This window comes from Dermacentor silvarum, chromosome 4 (genome assembly GCF_013339745.2).
Source record: "Dermacentor silvarum isolate Dsil-2018 chromosome 4, BIME_Dsil_1.4, whole genome shotgun sequence".
In the NCBI taxonomy this organism is placed as follows: Eukaryota; Metazoa; Arthropoda; class Arachnida; order Ixodida; family Ixodidae; genus Dermacentor; species Dermacentor silvarum.
In genome coordinates this window covers 30,479,121-30,503,045 of record NC_051157.2, presented here as the reverse complement: position 1 = coordinate 30,503,045, position 23,925 = coordinate 30,479,121, and the positions used below count along the sequence as shown (strand labels likewise).

The 23,925-nt window shown below is 48.4% G+C and overlaps 1 protein-coding gene across 2 annotated transcripts in view; it reads left to right on the top strand.

Annotated features, from left to right (window-relative positions):
* Positions 1-23,925, top strand: part of LOC119449701 (uncharacterized) — a 99,414-nt gene that overhangs the window by 66,349 nt on the left and 9,140 nt on the right. For both annotated transcript variants that reach the window (XM_037712940.2, XM_037712941.2), the window contains exon 2: positions 22,836-23,117. In XM_037712940.2, coding sequence (XP_037568868.1) covers positions 22,836-23,117 — 282 coding nt within the window. The remainder of the gene's footprint in view (positions 1-22,835; positions 23,118-23,925) is intronic.

Here is a 23,925-nt window from a genome sequence, read left to right as displayed (position 1 = left end):
CGCGGATGGGAATCGCCGACGGCCCCCGCCTTAGCCTACAGCCTGTTCGGCCGCGAGGCGATCGTATACAAGCCGGCTTCGGCGCGGTCGATGCCTCTGGAGCCCGAAAACGCGTGTGTACGAGAAGCGACGAGCGCGCCGAAGCCGAGAACGCGCCGTGATCGCGCCCTCTCCCTCGGTGTGAATATGTAATAGCGCGTAGTGACAGCGACGCTCCGATGAGTGCGATGAGTTGAGAGTCCTGCTTCTCCGCGTCCTCGGCAGTATCAGATGTCACAAGGCGACACGCATGCAGTCGGCGGACCCCCCCCCCCCCATTCTCCCCCATTCCTTGCTCGCCCCTTTTGACTGCGTTAAAAGAAAAAATACTTCGCAGGGTACTCGAAGTATCATTCTATAGCTTGACAACTTGCAGCCAGCGCGCAGCTGTTAACCTATAGATCTTCACAGACGGGCACAGATTGAGGCGGCCTGTATCGAATGTTTAGCCCCTTCGATTGGCAAACATTGTCGACCAACAGCAGCGCATTGTCGGCATACCTGTTCTATCGCAGCAGCAATTGTTATCGAAAATATTGTCCTCCGTCAAGAAGCATCGACTTCAACGCTTTGTTGTTTTGTTTGTATCGGTGACATATTTCTGCACCGCGAATAGTCCCTAACCAGTTTGTGATTACACGGCATGGTACGTCGCTGACGCGCGGTTCTTGGTTAACGGTAGTAAGAAAAAAAAAAAGGAGGAGCCAGGAAGACCGCTGATATTGCACTTACAGTGAAAAGGAGCAGGCGTCAGCTAATCGTGGTGTTGGACATATCATTAATGAAGACAGCTGGCCAAAGGCAAGCAGTACTTACGAACGAAAAGCTTTGCGAATTCGGCCCCAGTTGTTTCCCTGGGAATGCTGTACTAGTAGAAGGCAAGAAGACTCACGTGGGAAAGCGGAATCCCTATAGTAAAGGCGTAGGTAGCGATCGTGATGGCGGCTGTGTGAACGCTCCAGGAATTATGTTCCCGTAGTTGGCTCATTCTGTTATCTTGCGTCCTCCCAGCCATTATCGCGGCCACTCGCGCTTATTACTTCAGTTCTAATCTAACTCAAGGACCGGGATATTATTTCAATGATGTGCTACAGTTTGTACACATAAATACGAAAAAGAAAGGATACGCTATCTAAGCTTAAGCCACTGTTATCTATATACCTCTGTGCCTGTCACTTCCTTAGTACCTTATATAGAAACGCGCCCCCCCCTCCCCGACTATTAAGTAGTGAGATCTGAGGTCCTCCTCGAACACAGGTCTTCCTCATGATGCTATTGCGGCTACTGCCGTTCTGCTCCAATGACCACCGCGGCGACGTATTTAATGACACAGATTGGCGCGCTGTTCCCTTCGCGAATGATCGCAGCGGCCTGTTCTTCAAACAGTTTCCCAAGAACTACTGCAGCCTGCGAACAGTCTGTTCGCGAACCCAAACTCGTTTACATTATTCTGCGCGATTCTCATAGGGGGCATGCAAATGAGAGGAGCCCGACCCGGCGCTTTCCGAATCCCACGTTTCTTCGACGAGTTCACTGTCCCTGAAACTGCGACGTTAGCTAGCGTCGCTTGCACCCAAGTGTATACAAGGTCAGTGGGCTGGGAAATTCTCTGTACCTCATGTCACTCGGCACTTCTTTTTCGGCGTGCGAAAAGCCGCTTACTGCTTCTGTGAAGGGACTCTCTAACAGTGCTTCTCTCCGTCTCTCATAATCAGTGTTACTGGGGTTTTTACCACGCCGATGATGCCGATGTTGAGTTCGCTCAGCGCCCCTCGTGTTTACTTGTTCTTCTTTCATACCTTTACTGCGATTTTGAGTTCTAATTCTGAAGAACAAAACCCACACCCAATTTTAACTAAGTACGAAGTATAAATGTTCAGTTTTCATAACTAAGGCTACCTACGTTTACAATTGAGCCAAAGGGGCCGTTATAAAGCCAACGAAGATAGAGCAATGCTTAATACTCATGGTGCGGTGCAAAGGTCAGTGTACAGGTAATATCAGCACTGAAAACTCGCACATCACTGTTAAAAAAGAAAAAAAAAGGTCTACTACCTAGTGTCACACATTTTGCTACCTTAGTATAACTGCATTTGGTAGCGATAGAGTCAATAACATAACTGACTAAACAATGTAGTCACTAGTACTAATGGGTCTCAGCTACCAATACCGAAAGCAGTTAGCGCCACCGGATTCAAAGTTTCTATAACACATATTTTGAACCCACTGCGGAATACGCCACAGCTGGCGTTACCAACTGGCGTTATGCTAAGGTAGAAAATGGTGGGACACTAGAAAGCAATTACTACGTCCCCCCCCCCCCCCCCCCCTTTTTTTTTTTAACTTCCCTGCCGAAGCTTCTCTGTAGCCCGCGATTGCGGAAAGATGTTCGGGGCATCAGCGTAAGCGTGTCTCCGAAATTACGACATACCAGGCAGGGAGAGGATGATCGCTTTCTTGTCGTTTGGCGTGCGTGAACGTTGAGTCAATGCGAGGCGGGACGTACGGGTGACAGCACCCCGGAAAGCAGCACAGCAGTGCCCGGTTAGATTTTTCTTTTTCTTTTCTCTCACCATTTATCATATATATATATATATATATATATATATATATATATATATATATATATATATATTTGCCACGAGGCTTGTGTTGCGCCCTTATAGACGTAAAACGATGCGCTTTACGCTTCGGCTTGTGTCCGGAACCGAAGGGAAACTTGGTAGGTTGTCTGGACGTCTGTTTCTCTGTCCACTCCGCGGAAAAGGCGACGGCATTCAAAGGGTTACCATTTGCGCATTCGACAACGACACACGTTTTCACCGAGCTTCCATGTACTGCGAAAATTAAATGGGTGTCGCATACAACCCGAATGGAAGCGTTGTAAAGTAGAAAGAGCGTAATTTTTTTTTGTAAGGGTGTAACGTAACCGATGTGGAGGTCGCAGAACTTCATTCAAGCCTAGGTAAATTGGTAATTGCATCAAATCGATAAGAAAATAATAAAAATAAGGGATAGCTGGGCGAGTTGTTGTGTTAACATAATTATAAAACGGACGGTGCGCTGACTCTCAACTGCAGCTTATTCAAGAAATACGGATTATTATTATTATTATTATTATTATTATTATTATTATTATTATTATTATTATTATTATTATTATTATTATTATTATTGATGAGGACGATTTAATGGCCCCTTTGAAACGGGGTGGCGACAAATAGTCACCTAGCTGCTTGATTTAATCATGTATATAAATATAAACCTTTCAAGAACGCCACCTGGCGGACAGATAACATAAATGGCATAGCATAACAAAAAGAAAAAAAAAAAGAAAAAAGGAAAACAAGAAGACGTGAGTAGGGGCAAAATAAACAGAAATTCATGTGGCCACATGCACAACAAGATTAGGAGGGGCGATAATGTCGCAGCTATTCGACTTCTTGATGTGTTAGAGATATCGATGGTTGAATTATACAAACACCTTGAAGTTGACAAATATCAAAAGCCTCTATGATATCTCGGTTAAGCAGGGTATGGCTGCGGGCGAGAATGGTGGTGCTAGTGTAACAAGGCAAACAAACACACTTCTTGCAGTGGTCTGCTAAGTGGAAATAAGGGGAACTGGTCAGGGCGTGCTTGTGTTCTTTTAATCTCACATTGACGCATCTGCCACTCTGACCAACGCAAACCTTTCCACAAGATAATGGCAGCTGGTAAACAACACCGACTTTGCATGGCACAAAGCAATGCGTATTCCGAACACCACAACCGCTCACACCCCCAACCTTCACTGTTAGCTTAGTTCTAACTTGATTACAAACTTCTCGATAGCTTAACCGGTGAGGAAAACACAGTGTCAACGCTGTATCTGTTAGCATATTCCTCGTATTATGCGACAACTTGTGTATGTATGGCCTGACTATCGGCTTCTTTTCATGGCGGCGTTCTAGTACTCTTTCTCCCATCTGTTTGACCCATTTTACGAGCTTGTTACAAGCCGTGATGACGCAGTAGCTGGTGTAGCCCGCTGCATATATATATATATATATATATATATATATATATATATATATATATATATATATAGAGAGAGAGAGAGAGAGAGAGAGAGAGAGAGAGAAGTGTTAGGGGAAATGCAGGGAGGTTAATCAGGTTGAGCCCAGTTGACTACTCTGCATTGGGAAAAGGGACTAAATGATGAGTAGAAAGAAAGAAGAAAATTTCACAGTGTGCGCACACACACACGTAAACAAGCATTCATCGTTCAATACTTCACGAGCGGCCATATTGGCAGGTGGATCTCGAGCAAGCGCAGCCGCGCTTTCGTGGCTTTGTGCGAAATTTCCTTTAGGCCGGCGCCGTCACTATAACGCACGTCCCCGCAGGCAGCTGCTAAGATGGGAGGGGGGGGGGGGGGGGCGTAAAAAAACTCCAGCGTGTTGTGAAACGTTCGAAGCAGGATTTTCGTGGCCAAGAGCGAATATTGTCTCGGCACAAACCAAAGAAAACAAAAAGAAATGAAAACTGAAAACCTCTTTTTTATAGATGCACTCCATGCTTCGCGCGTACTCGAAAAGTAAATGGACAAAAAAAAAAAAAAAGCGACGAAGCGACCTGAACCGAAGGAAAGAGCAGCGATATAGGAGAGGAACGACCGGGTGAATCGCGCCGCCGCTCAAAACGCCGCTCGTCGTGCGGCCAGCACGGGACGCCGATCGGCACCGTGACCTTGTTACGCCGGGCCACGGAGCAGGATGCCCACGGCGCGGTCACAGGAATAGAGGTGGCGTGGCGGCGGCGCTGGCGGCTGCAGCCTCTGTGCTCCATCGATGCGGCGGCGGCGGCCGCTAAAAAGGCTGGCGCGTCGCGCTACGCCGTGCGGTTTTTTTTTGCCCGACGCGCCATGCATGCACCGTTTGTGTGCGCGAACGCGTCGCCGATCAACCGGTTGAGGAGCGCGCTCGAGAGAGAACCGCCGCCCGTCGTGGGCCCGTGTCCTGCCGCCTAACGCGCAGCTCCGCGCGCGAGCGAACCTGAGTCGAGAGAGACGACACGAGACGGAACCCTGCGACGCCCAGAACGCTGGAGCCCTTGTCCCAAGAGAAGTGCTAATCGGCTTATTTGAAGCAGTTTGAGTGGATGAAAGGCACAAGAAAAGCTCCTTGTATTTTCCCTCTCTTTGTTTTTCGCCTCCTGCGAAGACAAGTCCGCTTATCGAAGCGTTGGCTCCAGCGACGTTCTTTGTTCTCGACCTTCCGTTGGTCACTTCAAATCTTCCTGTTAACCTCATACATGAAGTGTGTAAGAAAAAGAAAAGAATAACATAGAAAGAATAGCCAAAGGAAAGGGGGTACTCATAGAACAGATGTAGCTGCCCAGACGACAACGACGACAAAGGCGATGATGACGACGGTGATTGCAAAGATAACGCCGACAGCAGTGATGGCGATAACGATGACGGCACAACGAGAATTCCCAATGGGACACACAACCGGCGTGCACATGGGCTTGCCTCGAGGCGCTACTCCAGATGAATATGATGAAATGAAATTACGTGCACTGTGTGCGTCACAGATACGCAAACGTACACGAAGCACAGAACATACAAAACGCAACATACAATCTAAATTGGCGCGGACCAGTGTTCTTTAAATACATGATTCTTGCATTCTACAAGGAGGACAGAACGGCGCACAAGTAGGGAACCCGACATCACATCATGGCTCGGGATCAATAAAGATTTTCGTTTTCTAGCGGCTTCTTCTACCCAGGGAACATGATAATATCTGTGACAGATGCCACGATAGTTGGCGGAAGTATACCGTAACATTTATCGGTGTAATGAGTTGAACGCGTAAATTGGGAAGAAAGCCTAGATTTTAAAAACAAATATCGATCTCTTCACATAGGCTGGGTATCAGCACCGTCATTCAAAAAGAAAAAAAAGAAGAAGTACGAAAAAACGCAGCAGTGTTAGCTTTTTGTTTCTTTTTTGTTACAATTTTACCAGGAAAATATTGATATTACATGTCTGTGACACTACCTTCAAGAGCACTTGAAGGAGCATCGTGAGTTTTTTTTACTTCTGGTCTTTATTCCTTGCATGCAGTTTAATTTACGAAGTTTCTGGAAAAACCGACCTCTTCGATAGCCTATTTTCGTATGTTTTCATGATTTAGCAGCAACTTGAATGAGCATGAAGCATATCAGACGGGCTAAAGAAACGGGAAACCGTGATCAAGAAAAGGACGAATCGCCAATATTTTCAGCGTTAAAATATGATTTAGAAAAGAGATGCCGAGCAGGTAGTTACTGCTTGACCATTTCATAAGACACCACATTGAAATTCTTAGCTGCAATAGCATTTTAAAGCGCCAGTGCACGACAAGCACCGTTTGACTAGAGTGTTCAATCAACGCGGGCCACAACTTCGGCCCGCTTCTCGCGGGAACAGTTATGCGTAGCTGCCACACGAAGCAGCCGACCGCCACCACCCACCACTACGTCAACTGACCGACGTGCTCTCGCGACAGACCGTTCTCGTTGTTAGCCAAAGGGCGTTAGCGTCGCTATGCAAAACTCGTGGCAGAGCCCCGTCGTTTTTTTTGTTGTTGTTGTTTTCTTTTTCTTTTTTGAAACCTGCATTAGTCTCTTGCGGGAGCACATCCGGGAAGCCCCCAGTGCGACTCCAAGCGGGCCACAATGGGAGACGTTATGTGAGAAAACTATAATGAGGCGTCCTCGGAAAGGCGGGGAGGGGAGGAGGAGGAAACTCTCCTCTCCCGCTTCTACTGTTGTCGCTGCAGTCCTCCATATAGTGCCTTTTCCCTCTCTCTTTCTCGTCCTTTCGCATCGTGCGTACGTGAGTGAGCTGACCTCGTCGCATCCAACCGGGTTTTTCCCAGTGAGACCAAAGAGAAAGACTGAAAAAGCAAGCCACTTGTGCGTGAAGAATCCAGGAACGAATAAACGAAGTCAGAGAAAATGATAGAAAAAAAAAGAGAACGGGATTGAAACGTGGCGACGACCAGGCTGGGGAAAACGATAACACGCACAAAGTGCGTGTGTGTGTGTCCCTTCGAATCGAGGTAGCGGGGGCACGCTCGAAGTCGACAGCGCATTACGAAATGAAACTGGTCGCTTTTAGATAGGATATCTTCCGTGCTCTCTCTCTATTTCTCTCCTATTCTTTTTATTCTTTAATTTTTTACCCGAGTTGAATCGGAATCGCAGCGCGGGCTGAATCAGCGTTTCATTGCTTATAACTGCGCCCTTCAACGAAGTTTGCGCATCCAATAGTAGCCGAGTCCCGGTGGCCGTCGTCCTCGTATATGTAGACTGACCACAGTCATGTGTGCGTGCTTGCACGCACTTGCAAGATCCGACAACACACTTTTTTTTTTTTTTTTACAGGAGGAAGCGACTTTGTGATGGCCTAGTTTTGTTTTTTATGCATCGACTGTTCCATCGCCGTGATAAAGATAACTCGAATGCGCAGCGTCGAATACTCGACATCTGTATCTGGCCCATGAGCGGAGAGGGACCAGATTTGAATCCCTGTTGCGTGCTCCGGCCTGCTCCTCCTGTACTTTAGTTTTGTCTTTTGGGCTGTCGATGAGTGTGCCAAATGGTAGCGTGAGAACGAACGTGCAACTTCCCAGATGGTGAGAACAAGCCGGACAGCGATCGCGTATGCGTATATGACTATATCAACGAAGCGCGATGCTGAAAGGAAAGACCCGTTTATTCTGATAAACAGAGCAGCGTGGGTGAGACACCGAACACGAGTGGAAGATGCCGTAGGTGAAATTAAGAAGGATCTTTTAGACTAACTCCGCTGCAACAACAACCGTTGCAGTTCTTCATTGGCGTCTAGCGATCCCACCGAACTGCGAACATTTCAGCAGAGCGATGTATTGGGCTATAGTTCGTATACGTTCATTGTTGATATGCTATGTACAGAACACATTTACGGGGACAAGATGGACACCTACTGGAAACGAAGACACAAACTGACACGAAGAAGCATGTGTGCTGTACTACAATAGCCCAATAACAATGAATGAAAATTTAATTTAATTTATTTTAAATTTGCTTTCATACAGAAAACAGATGGTGCTCATGCAGAAACATGCCACATGTGTGTGGCTTTTTTTTTTGCCGCTGTAGCTATTCGAAGTAAAGGACGTTAGATCTTCGCTCAATTGAGGCGTCAGAGAACCGCAAGTATGGACTATTTGTGCCGTGGGTGACGCTGACCGGTTCGGAAGCAGGCAGCCGGCGTTCCCGTGGCGCCGACAGTTTCGTTTCACCGGATGCGACGATGCTGAGTGTGACGTCTATAGAAATCAAGTGCAAGAGCTTGACATTGTTCCTCGTCCAAACTTTTCGCCCACAGTCTCCTTGTCCTTTTGGCTGGTGGGCTTGTTGTGCTTTCTATACCAATGAATTTAGAGTGTCAGTTGCGTATTCGCTTGGGTACCAACAAGCATGAGCGTAGGATGGATAACCGGTGGACCATTAGAGTTACAGAATGGATACTAAGAGAAGGGAAATGCAGTCGCGGATGGCAGAAAACTAGGTGGGGTGACGAAGTTAGGAACTTTGCACGCGCAAGTTGGAATCGGCTAGCGCAAGTTGGAATCGGCTAGCGCAAGACAGGGGCGCAGGGAAAGGCTTTTGTCCTGCAGTGGACATAAATACAGGCTGCTGCTGCTGCTGCTGCTGTTGCTGCTGCTGCTGCTGATGATGATGATGATGATGAAGTATGAGCAGTCGTGTTCTCTGGTCCGTGTTGGGCCTTCATTTTTTTCGCGGTAAAAAAATACCTCAAGCTTAGAATTCCAAACAATACGGAGGTCCACGGGGAGATGGACACTTGATGTGATCATCAGTATCACATCACAGGTTTGTCTGTAGAGCCCTACAGACACCTACCTTTTGTTCGACCACTGTGGATCGCTTAAGCTCGGATGAAAGCTCAGAATGTGAAATCTGTAGCTCTACAGATCCGTAGTTTATATGTTGTATTTGTGTTGCTAGTATTACACTCTGAAACGTACAGTCACGCATGTTCACTCACCAAACACTGAATGATTGGTGGACGGGCGTCCTCGTTTTTTGGCCTAGTGATGGACCCCGATTCGACTAGATACGTTTAGGGAAAGGCCTTTGGCGCTTCGAAATGTGGTTCCGAAGGACCGAAAAAGTTTCCCTGATGAAGAACCCTAAGTTACGCCACCGATAGCAAGGTGGCCTGGTTTATCGAGTTGCATTTCTTGCCCCATTCGCGACTCACTTGTGCAATGTCCTGAGCCATGAGTGATCAAACGCTCTTCTGTTTCTTTGTTTCTTTCTTTCTTTCTTTCTTTCTTTCTTTCTTTCTTTCTTTCTTTCTTTCTTTCTTTCTTTCTTTCTTTCTTTCTTTCTTTCTTTCTTTCTTTCTTTCTTTCTTTTTTCCGCTACCACGTCTCATGGTACGTTCCGGACATTAGCGCCCTCTTGTATCCGGGAGTCGTCTGAGAGTCATCACAGGTGAAAACCCCAACTTTGAACGCGCAATAGGCTAAGGTTTAGTGCTTACTCATAGACAGGCGTTGCTGTTTTTCCAGCGAAACATAAATCGAACACTCCGGCGATGATGATGGTAGCGTACGCATCCTGAAGTGTCTTAAGGCTGAAGCATTCTGAGAACAAGCATGTGTTGGCACTGGTAATTCGTGTGTCGTTAAGTTCGTACCTAGGCCATTTTGCTGTTTACAAACAGGGACCCTGGCAGGCTTCCAGTTTTCACCAGAGTAATTGAGCGGACGAGAAAGACAGATTGGCGAACCGCAGCTGTACGGCAAAACAGAGCCTCGAGAATTTTCGGCAGTATTCACCTGCATGTACTCTCGAATATAAAAATAAATTTCGCAGTATAATGAATATAACAGTAAAATTATATGTGCTTGGAGCATGATAACCATTTCTTTTATACTAGAATAAAGGGGTGTCTCATACGTCGAGCTAACTTGAAAACACGTTTTTTATTTCTACATAATAAAGTAATGTTTTAAGGTGTTCTGTGCTTGTAGGGAACTAGACCGGCAGATTCCTGGTGGTCGTAGGCTAATTGCTGCCAGGGGGCTTCTAAAGTCATCTGTAATATTGTCTCATGAGCTTCAACGGAGCACAAACATGGCATTTCTAATTTGTCATTTTTTCTAACTTCGATTATAGTCGAAAACCTCAAAATTTTAGGAAACATACTGGAAAGCATACTGGAAATAATTTACAGTGATACTTATTTCTACAAACTATAGTTTCGGTTTCGGCATCAATGAGCTGGGTACGTCGTGATTTTACGAAACACTGGCTACTACATTCCAGCAGTCACGGCGGCTGAGACGCGCAAGTGCAACCTGAAGAAACGAGCGCAGCACTCTAGTCTATTATCTTTTTTTATCATACCTAATTTTATTGCTGCACGACTTCAGCATATTTTGCTCTATGTCACGATGTCACGATAATGTCGATGACCCCAGGACGGGCATTGCGTGACGAATTTAGTCTCAAATTAAAACGTCTTGGCACATATTCAGAAAAAGGTTCTTACGCTAGAATTGTTCGTAAGAGAGAAATTATATCAAATCCCCATGCTTGATATATTATTGCGATAGCAATTATATGGACACTTCAACCGGATTTCTGCCGTCGCCGTGAGGTTCTGTATAGATTCCAAAGACGATAAAACCGTCTCCGCGCGCCGTATGCGCGAGTGAAAGCGCGCGGGTGACGCGCGCTATCACGGAGAGCGAACGCACGGCGGAAAGCAAACGCGACCGTCGCGCGAAAGGCCTTAGAAGTATGGGAGGGAGGGAGGGAGGTGGCGCGACGCTGTGCTGCTTCACCAAATGCTTATCTTGCAACCGGGCGCAAGGGGAACTGGCCACTCAATCTCCCACGCGAAAGCAAGAAAGCGGGAAGGCAGCGCTGGAGGAAGAGGGGGGGGGGGGGCAGCTTCTCCTCTGCCAACAACTTCTCCTCTGCACAACTCCTCTGCACTTTGCCCGGCGCTGGCGGTCGCCCACACCGTCTCTTTTCTCCACATGGCTCTGACCTTTGTATGCGCTGTGCATTCGCCGCTCAGTTTCCGTTGAAGCGATTGACCGCGCGAACTATTCGCTCGCTGCGGCGGCTGCGCTTGCTGCCAGCGTTTTGACAGTCGTTGTCTGCGGTCATTCGGTGTGATCTATTCTTGTTTGCTTGTGCGCGCTGACACCACGCTTGTTAATTCAGTTAGTCCAAATGTGTCCAAGTTTATGCAGCCGATAAAACTACTATCCCTACTCCGAATAGCTCTCTACTAATTTTCTATCGCAATTGATGCTTCGCCTTTCGGGCGAAACTGCGACATTTTTTGTAGCAAAGGTGACACACCAATGACACAGCGCACGTGTGTCATTGGCTTATCTTATCGACCCATTATGTTTCCTAAACGTCATACATGATAAACGTGATCATTTTACGTTGGGAAAGTGTATGGTGGAGTTTTTGACAACTTCGATAATATGCGTCGGTACTCTTTTAGGTTTGTAAGGTCACCTTGCAGAGACTGGAATATTCAAAACGCGCAACTCGCTTACTTTCTCAGCGTACGTTTGGGATCCAAAGCGATCTCAGTCTTTCAGCCACAGTTGTCGATGCCTTCCTTGCGCGCACTGCTAGTTGTCCTGCATGCTAGTGCCAGAATGAGTATGTGCTACTGTGACACAAGAGTATGCGATGCTTAAATGTATATAGATATCTGTCGTACTTCTCTGTGGGTTACGCATCTCTTCACCGTTCTATCTTCGACGAGCATCATACATCGCCTTCGTCACATCGCTGCGTGGATGTCTCACACTGCGCATCCCCTTGATTCGGCACAGCTTGTGAGCGGTGTAGTGCATGAAAATAAAGTCTGCATGAGGTTAAAGTTACCTGTGCGCTGTATAAACATAAACGGTTAAATGAGGTTACACATTTGACAGCATGAAAATAAACACAAGCGTACGCATCTCATTTGGTTGAATAGCGTTTAATTACCTGTTTCATTGAAGCTTCGCTTCACACGTATTCCAACATGGGCGTCGGATCTGCATACTTCTGTCCCTAAGCCACTCTGAGCTCAAAGGCGAGCGAGCGATTTTTGTATCTCGCCTTCGCTACCCTCCCTACTGATGTCCCTCGTATAAGGACCAATCGGCAACATTTACCCTGCTGACGTCACGTGCGTAACCCTGTTGGCGTCACGACGTGTGAAGACGCAACATCTTCTAAGGGACAGGAAAATCCCGGAGAGGAGCACGAGCTTGTTTCTTTAATTATCGTTATGGTTTAAAGGCCCTTTAATACCTTTCCCGGTGTAGCGTAGCAAATCGGACGTGCGTATGGTTGACCTCTCTACGTTTTATTCTTTTTCTCTTTCCCTCCTTTTGCGCACACCTTCGAGAATTCGCGCTATACATCAAAAACTGCGAAAAATGCTCGACGTGGTGGCGGGCACAGACTTAAGTTGCTTCGATAGCGTGCGCCGCTTTTTTGTTCTCTACGTATTATCGGAGCGTCTCGGTATGTGGAGAACCCCCCTCCCCGCTCAGCGAAGTGAGCGTCATTCCTCACAAGGGGTCAGGTTTTTCTTTGCCCTTTGTGGACATGGCGGCTGGAACGACTTTTTTTTTCCCCCTTCGATTCGCGAACGTGCGGCAGCTGGAGGTGAAGACTACTCGTAGCTCTCTCTCTTTATCTCATTCTGTCTCTTTTTTTTCTTGCCTTCACATTTATTCTTCTGTTGGAACAACGGGGAGCATGACGACGTGTGCCGATAACGTTGGGTGACCTGTCCCGTAGAAATTGCCGTACAGCTCCACTCACTAATCCGCACACGTTTGTGCGACGCGAAGCGTGAAAGACAAAAAGACAGCATAGCGCGCGGACGTCGCGGAACTATCGGGCTTCGCTTCCTTATCGCGCCTTCTTCCGGATCGCTATTTTCTCTTCGCAGTCCAAGGGCGGTTACGTGCCGAAACTTAATCGCCAAACGCGACAACGTATATAGCGGAGGTCATGTCAGGTCAAGACGCGATCACTGATCTCGTACCACTGTCGTACCGACGTGATCGTTGGTTGTTCTTGCGGTGCCTTGGGGCATGAAGTTCGATGACCGCGACTTCGGTCACACACGCTATGTCCAAGAAAGAGTCGTATGGTTTGGAATTCTCTTTGGGTTTGCGGTAAGAGCAGTGGGAGCGCACTGGTCCAGCTCCGAAGCTTTTCTGTGTGTAAGCCCAGAACCGAATGAAGTCACGGTAGTGTAACTGGGCCGGCAGCTGTGGCGTACGCCAAGAAATGATGTGGGAAGACGTAAGAAGCCTTGTGATGCGAGTTATACATTCAACTGTTCTGATAATAGGTCGCGTGTAGCGACTCGATATCAGAAAAAAAAAATTATGGGGCTTCAGGTGCCGAAACGATGATATGATTACGGGGCACGCTTTTTGCATTCCGCCCCATCGGAATGTGGCCGCTGCGGCCGAATCGAACCCATTAACTCGAGGTCAGCAGCGAAACGCCATAGCCACTGGGCTACCGCGGCGAGTAGTACACCAACAACAGGGAACCTTAACAGAGGAATACAATAATTGATATTCGGCAAGCATGTCGTGTTGGTCTGCTTATGTGGCTTTGCTCCTAATGTTGAGGCAGTGTTTCATATCACCCGGACAATGTGGCTCTCTTTCCAGTAACAAAGGTGGTAGTTAGCGCTCGTTCTGTCAATGTGTTTTTCCCTGTCCGCGTTTTTTTTTTCGCGCCATATTTCTCGTTCCAGCACGTCCGACGAACTCGTACAAGCTAAAGCACTATACTACGTCACGATGTCGTTCAGCGCCTAGCCTATGACAATGTTATGTTGCGGCGCACGACGTCGTTGAACACCGTGCACTCCTATGCGAAAGAAAAAAACAACAACAATCAAACAAAAAAAAAAAAAGGACGATACGGAACTGCGTTTTCAGAAAGCAGTTCAGGGACACGCATCGCCGTTCGTGCAAGTACGCCGTCGACGCGCACCGAACAGTCCGCACCTGCGCACGCACGCGCCCAGTCGCATTGTTTTCTTTAAACGCGCGAGGGCCTGCCGTGTTTCTTTCTGTTCGCCGTTCTTTCCCAGCATTCGCGTGGCACAACAACCACACCGAGGGCGCAGCGGCATGCGACGTGCCCGCGCCTCACTCTGCATGGGTCGTGACGCGGTTGGTCAGCCGCCACGATATGCCGGCTCCCAAATAGACGACTCGACCGCCGGACCAAACGAGTCGGAGACGAGCGGGAGAAGCGCGGTCGGATAAATATATCGGCACGACCATCGGTTTCCGTCCTGCGCACTCTCACGAGCTTGTGTGCGCCGTCCTCGGCCCCCATCGATGGGACGGCCGAGCTCGCGTTCGTGCGTTGCCGGTCAAGGCAACGGCGACGACGTCGAGCGGCACGACGCTGGTGAACCGAGCGGCGCGTCCTCCAAGTACCGCGGAGTTGAGCGCTCGCGCGACGACGATTGGAGGCACGCCGCTTGTCACTGATGCCGCGGAGCGTCGATCAGTGCAGTGCACTGCTTAGATCATGCAGAGGAGGGGGCCCCGATGGGACAACGTTGATGTGTCACGTTCCAGTATAGTATATATATAGATGGTTTGCATTGACGTCATCGGGGTTTCCATGTTGTGGTACTGGCACCGGCTGCCTAAACAAGAAACGCACAACAGGGCCGGCATAATGTAACGATTCCTTCCTTTCAATTCTATGCGACTATCTGTAGCCTCAAATAGAGGGTGCGCTCGATAAGTCACAAGAGCGGTTTTCGTGAAAATCTATTCCGTAGCTCATGCTTAAAGATTGAAGTTAGCAAAAAAGCAGAAGTGCTGTAGAAACAAGGACAAACATAAATAGATCTGTCCTGGCTGGGCCCTTGACGTGTCTTTAATATGACCAAATCGTTAATCGCTTCACAGGTTCTTTGTTAAAAACTGAGATGCTCTTTGGGGGAATCTTTTAGTAACTCGTTGAGCGCCTCGATCATTATCTAAGATTGTGTTCATGAGATAAAAAACATTCATCCCTCTTCATTCATTTGACAATTTAACGTTTTGGCCTGCACTCGTTGCCTACATTTCCAATCCATAACAATTAAAGCAAGCAAGAAGAAAGTCCAAAGGAGCAAGAAATGTGGAACAGGCCATTGCCGAGTTATAGTGTAATACTTTCTTACAACACCAGGGAAGTACCGTCAGTGCAGCGACGAGATGTCGGTATAAGTGCGATTAATGATGTCGACGACAGTGACTGGTAATGAAAAATCGATCTAAGTAGATAAATTTAGAATAGGGGGCACGACGAAAATGTTTTTCACAGTTGAATACGCACAGATGGGGCATAAATAACCACGGTGGCCAAGTATGCAAATAGGTTGTACACGAATAAATTGAACTATAGGGAGTATCGCAGGCTGCTTACAGCTTCCCGTACACTGCACAGTACTTTCGGAGTCGTTGTAGACCGCCGCCATCACGCTACCTGTCGAAGTGATCACGATTTCTCGTATACGCTTGTGCCGACGCAACCGCCTGTACGGAGTTTTCACGTCGCATTTGGCGCTGGGCGCGGTGCGGTTCGTCAGCTGACAGTCATGCGGGCGGCGGCAACGGTGTTTACAAATGAAGTGCGCAACTACCACTGCTGGCTGATCTCGTCGACCTCTGTTGAGATTCTGCATTGATGATTTTATTTGATTGCTTCTTTTTTCTCCACGTACATATCCGTACGCGTTCTTTTAGAGCAGAGTGACGTCGTCGAAGGTGATCGAGTACGCTCTTGCGAAACGAAACGCGTAGCCTTTAATGTGAACGCGTTCTCTTTCCAACTCTCTCTCTTTTCTTTACACGTTTTAAATTTCACGTGCGACTTTCTACAGGGCGCTTGTTTGCCAGAAACCAAGGTTGTCGGTGACTGGCTACTAAGCGCGTTATCACACCGACGCCGAAATTTTGGACTCCCTTTCACATCGCGAGTATGAAGTTGATCCTGTGTATATAGAGCAATCATCATTAAGATTTTGCCATAGTTTTAATATTTATTATTACAACAATGCGGAAGCCTTATCGCATATTTCTTTAACTGGCGAACTATGCCTTAGCAAGGTACCGACCACAACCTATATTTACTTAAGGTGCGAATTTTGCTGGGAACTACGCAGAAATAAGGGAGCAAGACTTCCCAACGAAATTTACCATATTTGTAAGGGGAGAGGGTGAGCTTTAATGAAAACTGACCTGAGGAAATCGCAGAGTCATTTGTAGGAGAGAGAAAAAGAAAGAAAGAATGTGACCGTCCCAGCACTCGGCACCACGTTAGAAGGAAATATAAGGAATGACGGGGAGGTTAACCAGTTTTATCTGTTTTGCTACTGTACACTGGAGGAAGGGGTTGTGGGCAGAAAAGGGAAAAGAATCGCTTTATATCTTGGCTCCCTAATTGAATGAAAAAATTATAGAACTAGCTCATAGAGTGATCAAAATTCATGCAATAAAAGACGTGCCGCGGTGTTTCAATGGCTGTGACGTTCTGCGATTGTCGCGGTTTTCAGTCTTATTTTTGGCGGGTGCGTTAAATGGAAGAGAAAACAGGGGCAAAAACACTCGTGTTCTAAGATTTGAGTGTAATTAATTCGGATAATTACGCTACGTCATTCACATACACAGTGTGCGCTATTTCATCATCATCATTATTATAATAATCATCCTCAACCAATGTTTATGTTCACTGCCAGTAAGAAGGCCGCTCCAAGCGATCTCCAATTACTTCTGTCTTGCGCCACCTGATTCTGAGTTACGCGCGAAAATTTTCTCTTTAGTATGCGATTATTTAGGAAGTTAGAATCTATAAATTGGAAAATCAGTGAAGACACTAGTGCTAAAAGCCGCGCATACGCAGTACTACAAACCACGATGATCACAGCTGCTTAGCTTGGTCAACATCCATATTTTGCCGAAGCATGTCGAAAATTGATCTATTTCGTCGTCGTCCTTATACAGTAAGCCATGGACTGATAAATGAATCGTGAGTTCTTCCCTCTTATCTACAATATATCCTGCATGAATTCGATAAGAGTTGTAACTCTAATTTCTAGCATTACATTTAGAATGTCTCGTGCTTTCTCAAATTATACGGTATTCCACTTCAGCAGATACACCCTGGGAGGAGATGGACAGTTGTAAACTCGTTTCGCAAGAGTAGTTGCTCGTACAATATTCGACATCTACAAAAATTCTCGTAGGTACAAAATGAGTAGGCACAGGGAACAGAGGAAACATACTGTACCGGTCACTACGAGTACATTCTAAAAATATAGTTATTCGTGCCTAAAGCAGTAGCCACTACTCCATTGTCTAACGGTATAACCGCCGCAAAGCGCTTGTGGTCACTCTGTTACATAAGGTCTGTAACCATTACCTCGCTCGGAGTCTCTGTACGAAGCCATTATGTACGCTACTGCTTCCACGAATTCGGTGGCCTTATTCCTACAGGAGGGGGGCGCCACGACCAGCACCGAACATGGGTCGTTCTGTTCATCGTCTGCCGCACGCGCTTCGACTTCCGCGCCAGCTCGACACACGATCTCCGCCAAAAAAATCACCCACGGACGGAAGCGTGCCTAACTCGCAAAACTTACGCCTAACCTGCTTAGCGCGCGCACCACTAATGGAAGTGGCCGTCAATTAACCGCGGATTGACCGTACCATACGCGGCCGCGCCGCGTATCTCGGTCATCGGGCGTCGATTTTCGCGGTCTTCAGCGATGCGCCGCTGCCGTGGCGTCAGCCAGCGAGCGAGCGATCGTGTCTCTGCATATCTAATAACGGAGAGCGACGCGCTCGGACGTTGTTGCGTGCGCGCCGGCCGGCTCGGACTTCGTGACGAGATGCAAGGGAGAATAAGTGTGCGCACGCGCCTCCTCTCTCTAACTCCTATGCAGTTCGAATGCAGTGTCGTAAGCAGCTTCCCGCGGCGCGCTTATACGTGCGTTAAGGGTCAGCAGAGGTCCAACGCGGACGCAACCACGTCTTTTTCGCCTGTCGATCGATCTGCTGCTATAGAAGCGCGCACGTCGCTGATGCCTGCAGAGAGAGACCCGCCTCGACATCCCTACGATATCTGGAAAACACTGCGCTACTTTATGTGGGAAACCGTTAAAAGTTGCAGTTTCGCCAATAGTGCAAGGCAGTGACGCGACAGCTGTCCGTAAGTCCTGTCCTGTTGCGTGCTTTATCGGTTTGAGTAAGCATTCGAAAATGTGCGCGAGAAATCTCTTTTTGAGGACAAAACGTTAGTCAGTGATGCTGCAGAGCGTAGCCTGAGCCAATCAGTTTAACAAGCGCTCAAGAGGCAATGCGCACTATTGTGCAGGCGTGATATAGGCGGAGTGGTGGAGAAGTAGAATCTTCTACTGGCAATCAGTCGTTGCAGAATTAAAATCCTGAGGAACCGAGCAACTTTCTTTCTTGATCAAAATCTTGCAAAATAGTCTGGGATTTCAGCGACAAATACCGGTGGCGACAGACACCACGGGACATCAAAACGACTAGCGCAGTGAGCAACACCGGCGCTGGCCGTACAAACGCGACTTTCTTTCGTTGTGCGCAGCGATCCTACGCAATAACGTGGATACGTATATATTTTAGGTGTTGGGAGCTTGGTGAATTAATGGAGTGCTTAATAAGAGTTGTTATTACGTTGTGACGGCAGTGAAGGTGTGTCTTCTACAACGTTCTGGTTCACTACTTCTGATTTGAGTCCGTTTCACCATCGAGCCTAGTTTGGCTGTCCACGAGTAACAAGCGGGTGTGAGCTTCTAGAACTCTCTTGGTTAACCTCCCTGCCTTTCCTTCTTCATTTCTATCTCTCTCTCTCTCTAAGTATTTCTTTTTAATTTAGACGTTTCTAATCCGTTACGTTTCCTTTATTTCCTGCGCGCCCTTTCTTCTGAACGTATCTTAGTTGATGCCTTTGCCATCTACTGCCGGCCAGAGCGCGGTGTCTGATTTCGACGACGAGATTCCACTTGAATTTCAGCAGTGTTTAGTGTGACAGGCTCTTTAAATCGCCGATTACCTAACCAGGAACGACTGTGATTTCGTAACCCATCACATGACATACGTGTTCATGGTGATCTCCATGCGAACGGAGATAAGACGAGTCATTGAAAATCCCGACGAGGAATATTTCGGTGGCATGGTGTTTTGCCGCACAACATTACTGCGAAGCTGAAAAGCCCAATTGCGTGATTCTCGCGTGCTTGTGTCGATACTGCAGACGGCTGCCTGCGCTTGTCTGTAAGTGATTGTGATTACTGCGGTTGCGCGTACGCGCGTATACATGTAATATGAGTATACTCCAATGATTAATGACCCGAGGGTTTCTTCTTGGGCCACAAAAACAATCAAGGAGAAGACACTAAGGAAATGGGCGTTAGTAGTTGCAGCTGCTAGTATGTTGTGCGAACACGTAGTACTCTCGGCCCGAAGTGGCGCTGGGCAGAAAGAAAAACAACGAAAATTTTTGAAAGACGGGCCTGGCACTTGGCGGACGTCCAACAACGCGGGAGGTCGCGTGACCCGCGCGCGTAGGAGTCGTATTGTGTTTGGCGTGCTCTTTTGCGGGGGTTGGTGTAACGCACGACGGAGGGGCTCTTCCAGCTCAGCTGGTTTTCCAACTTGCTCAACTTTGGAGGGGGGCGCGGCCGAACCCGTTGCACAAGAGTTAAAAAGCCGCTTTGCCATATTTATTACGCGCGCTTAGGCCGCTCCTCCCTGAGCTAAGTGCCAGACGAAGTGGCCTGTGTGTGCAGACGCGTCTGTCGTGTATGTTATGTCACTCCAAAGAGTACGCATCTCGGAGACACACAGGAATTCTCGCGTGATCCCGGCCGCCTCACGGGTAGTCGGGAGCGTATAATCAACGCTCGCGAGCGCCCACGTCCGATTGCGGTTGTAAATGATCACGATGGAGATCGACTTGAGTGAAGTTACGCCTGTGTACACAATCGGCGATTGATGGTGTACGCCTCGGCCGAACAGCTACCCATCCTCGAGACAATCGACTTCTGACGCACGGTTGCGTGTGTGCCGTAAACGCGGAGCCGCGATCGCCGGAGAACCTGCTATGGGAAGCAGCGTTTTCAAGGTTACACGTGTGCCGAGGTCTTCCCCCGCCGACAGTAATTTCTTTTTCTTTATCCTTTTATGGACATGGTCTCGTTAGTCCACGTGCTTCGCGTATGAGGACGCGCGCGTGGTTGCGGTAAACTGGCTTTTACTGGTTCATCGTTACGGCTAAGCGGGCACGTCAGAGCGCGGTCGCGCGTTAGCGTCCACCCTGCTTAATATGAACGCCACTCTCCATGACCGCGTGTACCATGAAGGGCGCTGTCATGATAACGTCAGTATATCATCCACTCGAGCCCCCCTCATTCCAGGCCACCCGGCTAGCCGTGGCTAAGTGCGTTGCCTCGGCTGCGTTGCCTCGGCTTAGCATCATTCTGATGAGCACCGCGAGGACGAAGCAGATAAATATTCAGCGCAAGTTGAACAAACTTGGACGTAACGCATGTTCGTCATGTCGCTTTCTTGCGTGAGAATTACGGAACCGCGCACTCAATGCCAGCGGCTCTTGGCGTATATATAACTACTGTATGCAGATTCGCTAATTGATTGTCCTGCGTAATGAAACTGTGGGAAAGGGCTCGCGGGCCCTTGTGTCACGCTTACGGAGTTCGCTTCGAGCGCTAATTGCGATGACAAGTCGGCCTTGTTCGGGCCGATTTGCTGGGGGGGGGGTAACGGCGCAGGGTGATTTCTGACCTCCCGAATCAGGCCAGCTGTCTATTTTGTGCGCACCCTTTAACGATTTCACTGCTTTGCCGGAGTTGCAAACAGCTGCCAGACGGTCTTTACATGGTCTTCTTTTCTTTTTTTTTTTGGAACTTATTTTGATATTCCTAGGGCCAGGGTCGTCAACAGCGTTAGCGAAGAAATGTTTACGGATTGTGCAGAATTAACGGCGTCTTTCGGAATGATGGAATGCCCGTTACAAAGCACAACACCTGCACGAAAACAAAATGCCTTCTTAGTATACATCCATTCACTAATGATGGCGAGATATGCATCCAGGCCAACAGGTGAGGATAAAAAGACGAAGTGAAAGAGGGTTAACAGAAATAATGATACGGTATGAAATAAATGGGAAACGGGTGGGAAAAGAAGTCAGCGATTTCGGGTTTTAGGCTGCATGCTGATCGACTCCTGAGTATGATCCCCCCCTCCCCCCCCCCCCCCCCCAAAAAAAAAAGGAAAAGAAAGAAAGAAAACACAAAGTAATATTTGCATGAAGGACAGGTGCCTGGTTCAAGTTACTGCAAATAATTCGTAGGTTTCTTGTGGGTGCGAATGTTTGCAGATGTACTTGGCCCCTGTGTATATTTCACGAAATCCTAAACATGCTAGGAGATTCTACGCCAGCGCCAAGCCACAAAAGAGGGAACGATAGTATAGTCTGTAAAAAGGTTGGCACTGGAAGGAGCAATTTTGAAACCATTGATTTATAGTGAAGAAATATATAAAACAATAGAAACAAATGAAATTAGCAATGTCTGGATTGGTTGGCCAGAAATCGTTGGAGCGGTCCACCGTCACTGTAAAACCATGCGATGTATTTGTGAAGGTTGACGCCACTGCAGATTTATATCACTTGTGAGGTGTTGATCGCCCATTGCAATCGACTACTCTAGCACTGCCGTCTGTATACAGACCTCTGAAGACGACATGCCCTTTCAAATAAACACCAGGGTCCATAGAAAGTGTGTTGATTTTGCGATGCAACTTATCTGAGTTACAGTGACATATTCGCGCTCTTAATGTCGTTGTAATAGACATTGGCGTAATGGACGCAGTGTGATATAGTGGGCATCTCTGAATTTTTGCACCATCCTCCTCTTCCACTGTCACGAAGGGCTCGGCATTGGTCACTTTCGCAAGTGGGCGTCGCATCTTAGCATATAAACCTGAACGTCCTGAATTCATCTCACGATGGATGCCGACATTAATGTGCGACTATACCATTGCAGCAACGTAGCGACACACCGTATTGCCAACGCCGAAACGTGCATGCAGCCGGGATCCTCTCTCTCGCTTTCCATCACTGCACACGCAGCGTCATCTAGCGGCGCCGCGGCGAAGTCGGCGCGGATCTTTTAATGGTGATTAGCATTCTCAGGGTACTTCACATACTTTCCGAGGTCGGTCGGTCGGTCGGTTGGTCGGTCGGTCCGTCCGCCCGTCCGTCCGTCCGCCCGTCCGCCCGTCCGTCCGTCCGTCCGTCCTGCTTAGGCCTACTCGGGTCAATGGGAGAGGGTAGTTCATGGTCTAACGGGTAGACCATCGGGCTGCTGTGCGGCGGGAACAGGATTCGAAACCAACTGTCAGACCAAATTGGGTCACTGGGTATGTGGCACTGGGTATGTGCCGCTGTTCAGTGAACATCTCTGATGCCAACTTGGAGCACAGGGTAAGTACCACTTGGTCTGTGCCGCTCTTCAGTAAACCTCTTTGACGTGGAAGGGTTTCTGGGAAAGACGTTTTGTGGTATACGGACTTTCGCGTCTGACCACAGACGTGCAAAGGCGCAAACGTGACCGTCGACTTTGCCGTCTCTCACTGCAGGTGGCCCTTGTATCTTGCCTGGCGTCCGTCACGTTAGCGGCCGCGCCCACTCACGGCCCACCGCCGCCGCCACCGAGACGACCGAGCCCGTACTCGGCGTTCCGCGGCATCCGGCCGCCCGTGTGGTTCCGCGTGGAGCCCGCACCCAGCCGCCGAGCCGAGAGCGTCGTCGAGGTGCCCAACTTGGAGGCTCCCGGCGGTGACTTTGTCGGGCACCCGCTGGACTACGGCAGCAGCCTCAACTTCGGTGGCCCGCTTGCCACCACCGTGGGTAAAGTGAAGGTAGGCGAGAGACAAATTCCTCTATGAAAGATGCAAAAGTTTTCCTGGTCGCAAGTTCGGCATGGTGCTCTTCTAGCAAGGATGACATATGGAGCGATAAGCTGAGACACACCCAGACAACACAACCGAACACTTGTACCTACACCGAAAGAGGGTGCCCTGCGTAGGCCACTCTCTCTGAGAACAAAGAAGTGCAGGCGTTGCTGTCCCAAGTTTCAGTTACGTCACAGATCTCATGACAATGTCCGCGGCACAATTTTCTGTCGGGATTGAGAGTAACACTGGTAGATGAGCGGATTCTGCAACCGGAATGTATGTGAGGTACTTAGGAGTATTTCTTGCTGGGATAGTTCGTGAAACACAGCTATGAGAAGAGGGGTGCAGATTGACATGACATGCACAGAGAAGGATAGAGAAGACAATACAGAGAGAGAGAGATAGACAAAACTTTATTTTGATGAGGCACGGAGAAGCGTCGATCTCCGTGGTGGGTGGAGCCTTCAGTCCAGGGCCCCAGCGGCGGTGGCAGCACTTTCGGCTCTGGCGATAAGCTTTCGCTGATCCTCCAGTGCCGAGCTGGTCAGCACCATCTCCCACTGCTCGTGCGTTGCGTTTCGATTTGGAGAGTTATTGGGGATATTTTGGCATGCCCATGTGGTGTGGTAGAGGGTAGCTCGCTCTGTACAAAAGGACAAAGGGGCTGATAAAGGGTGGGGTACATCGCGTGAAGGAGCGTGAGGTGAGGATAGGTGTTGGTCTGGAGTTGCCTCCAGGTCGTGGCTTCAGCTCTGGTGAGGGATGGGTGGGG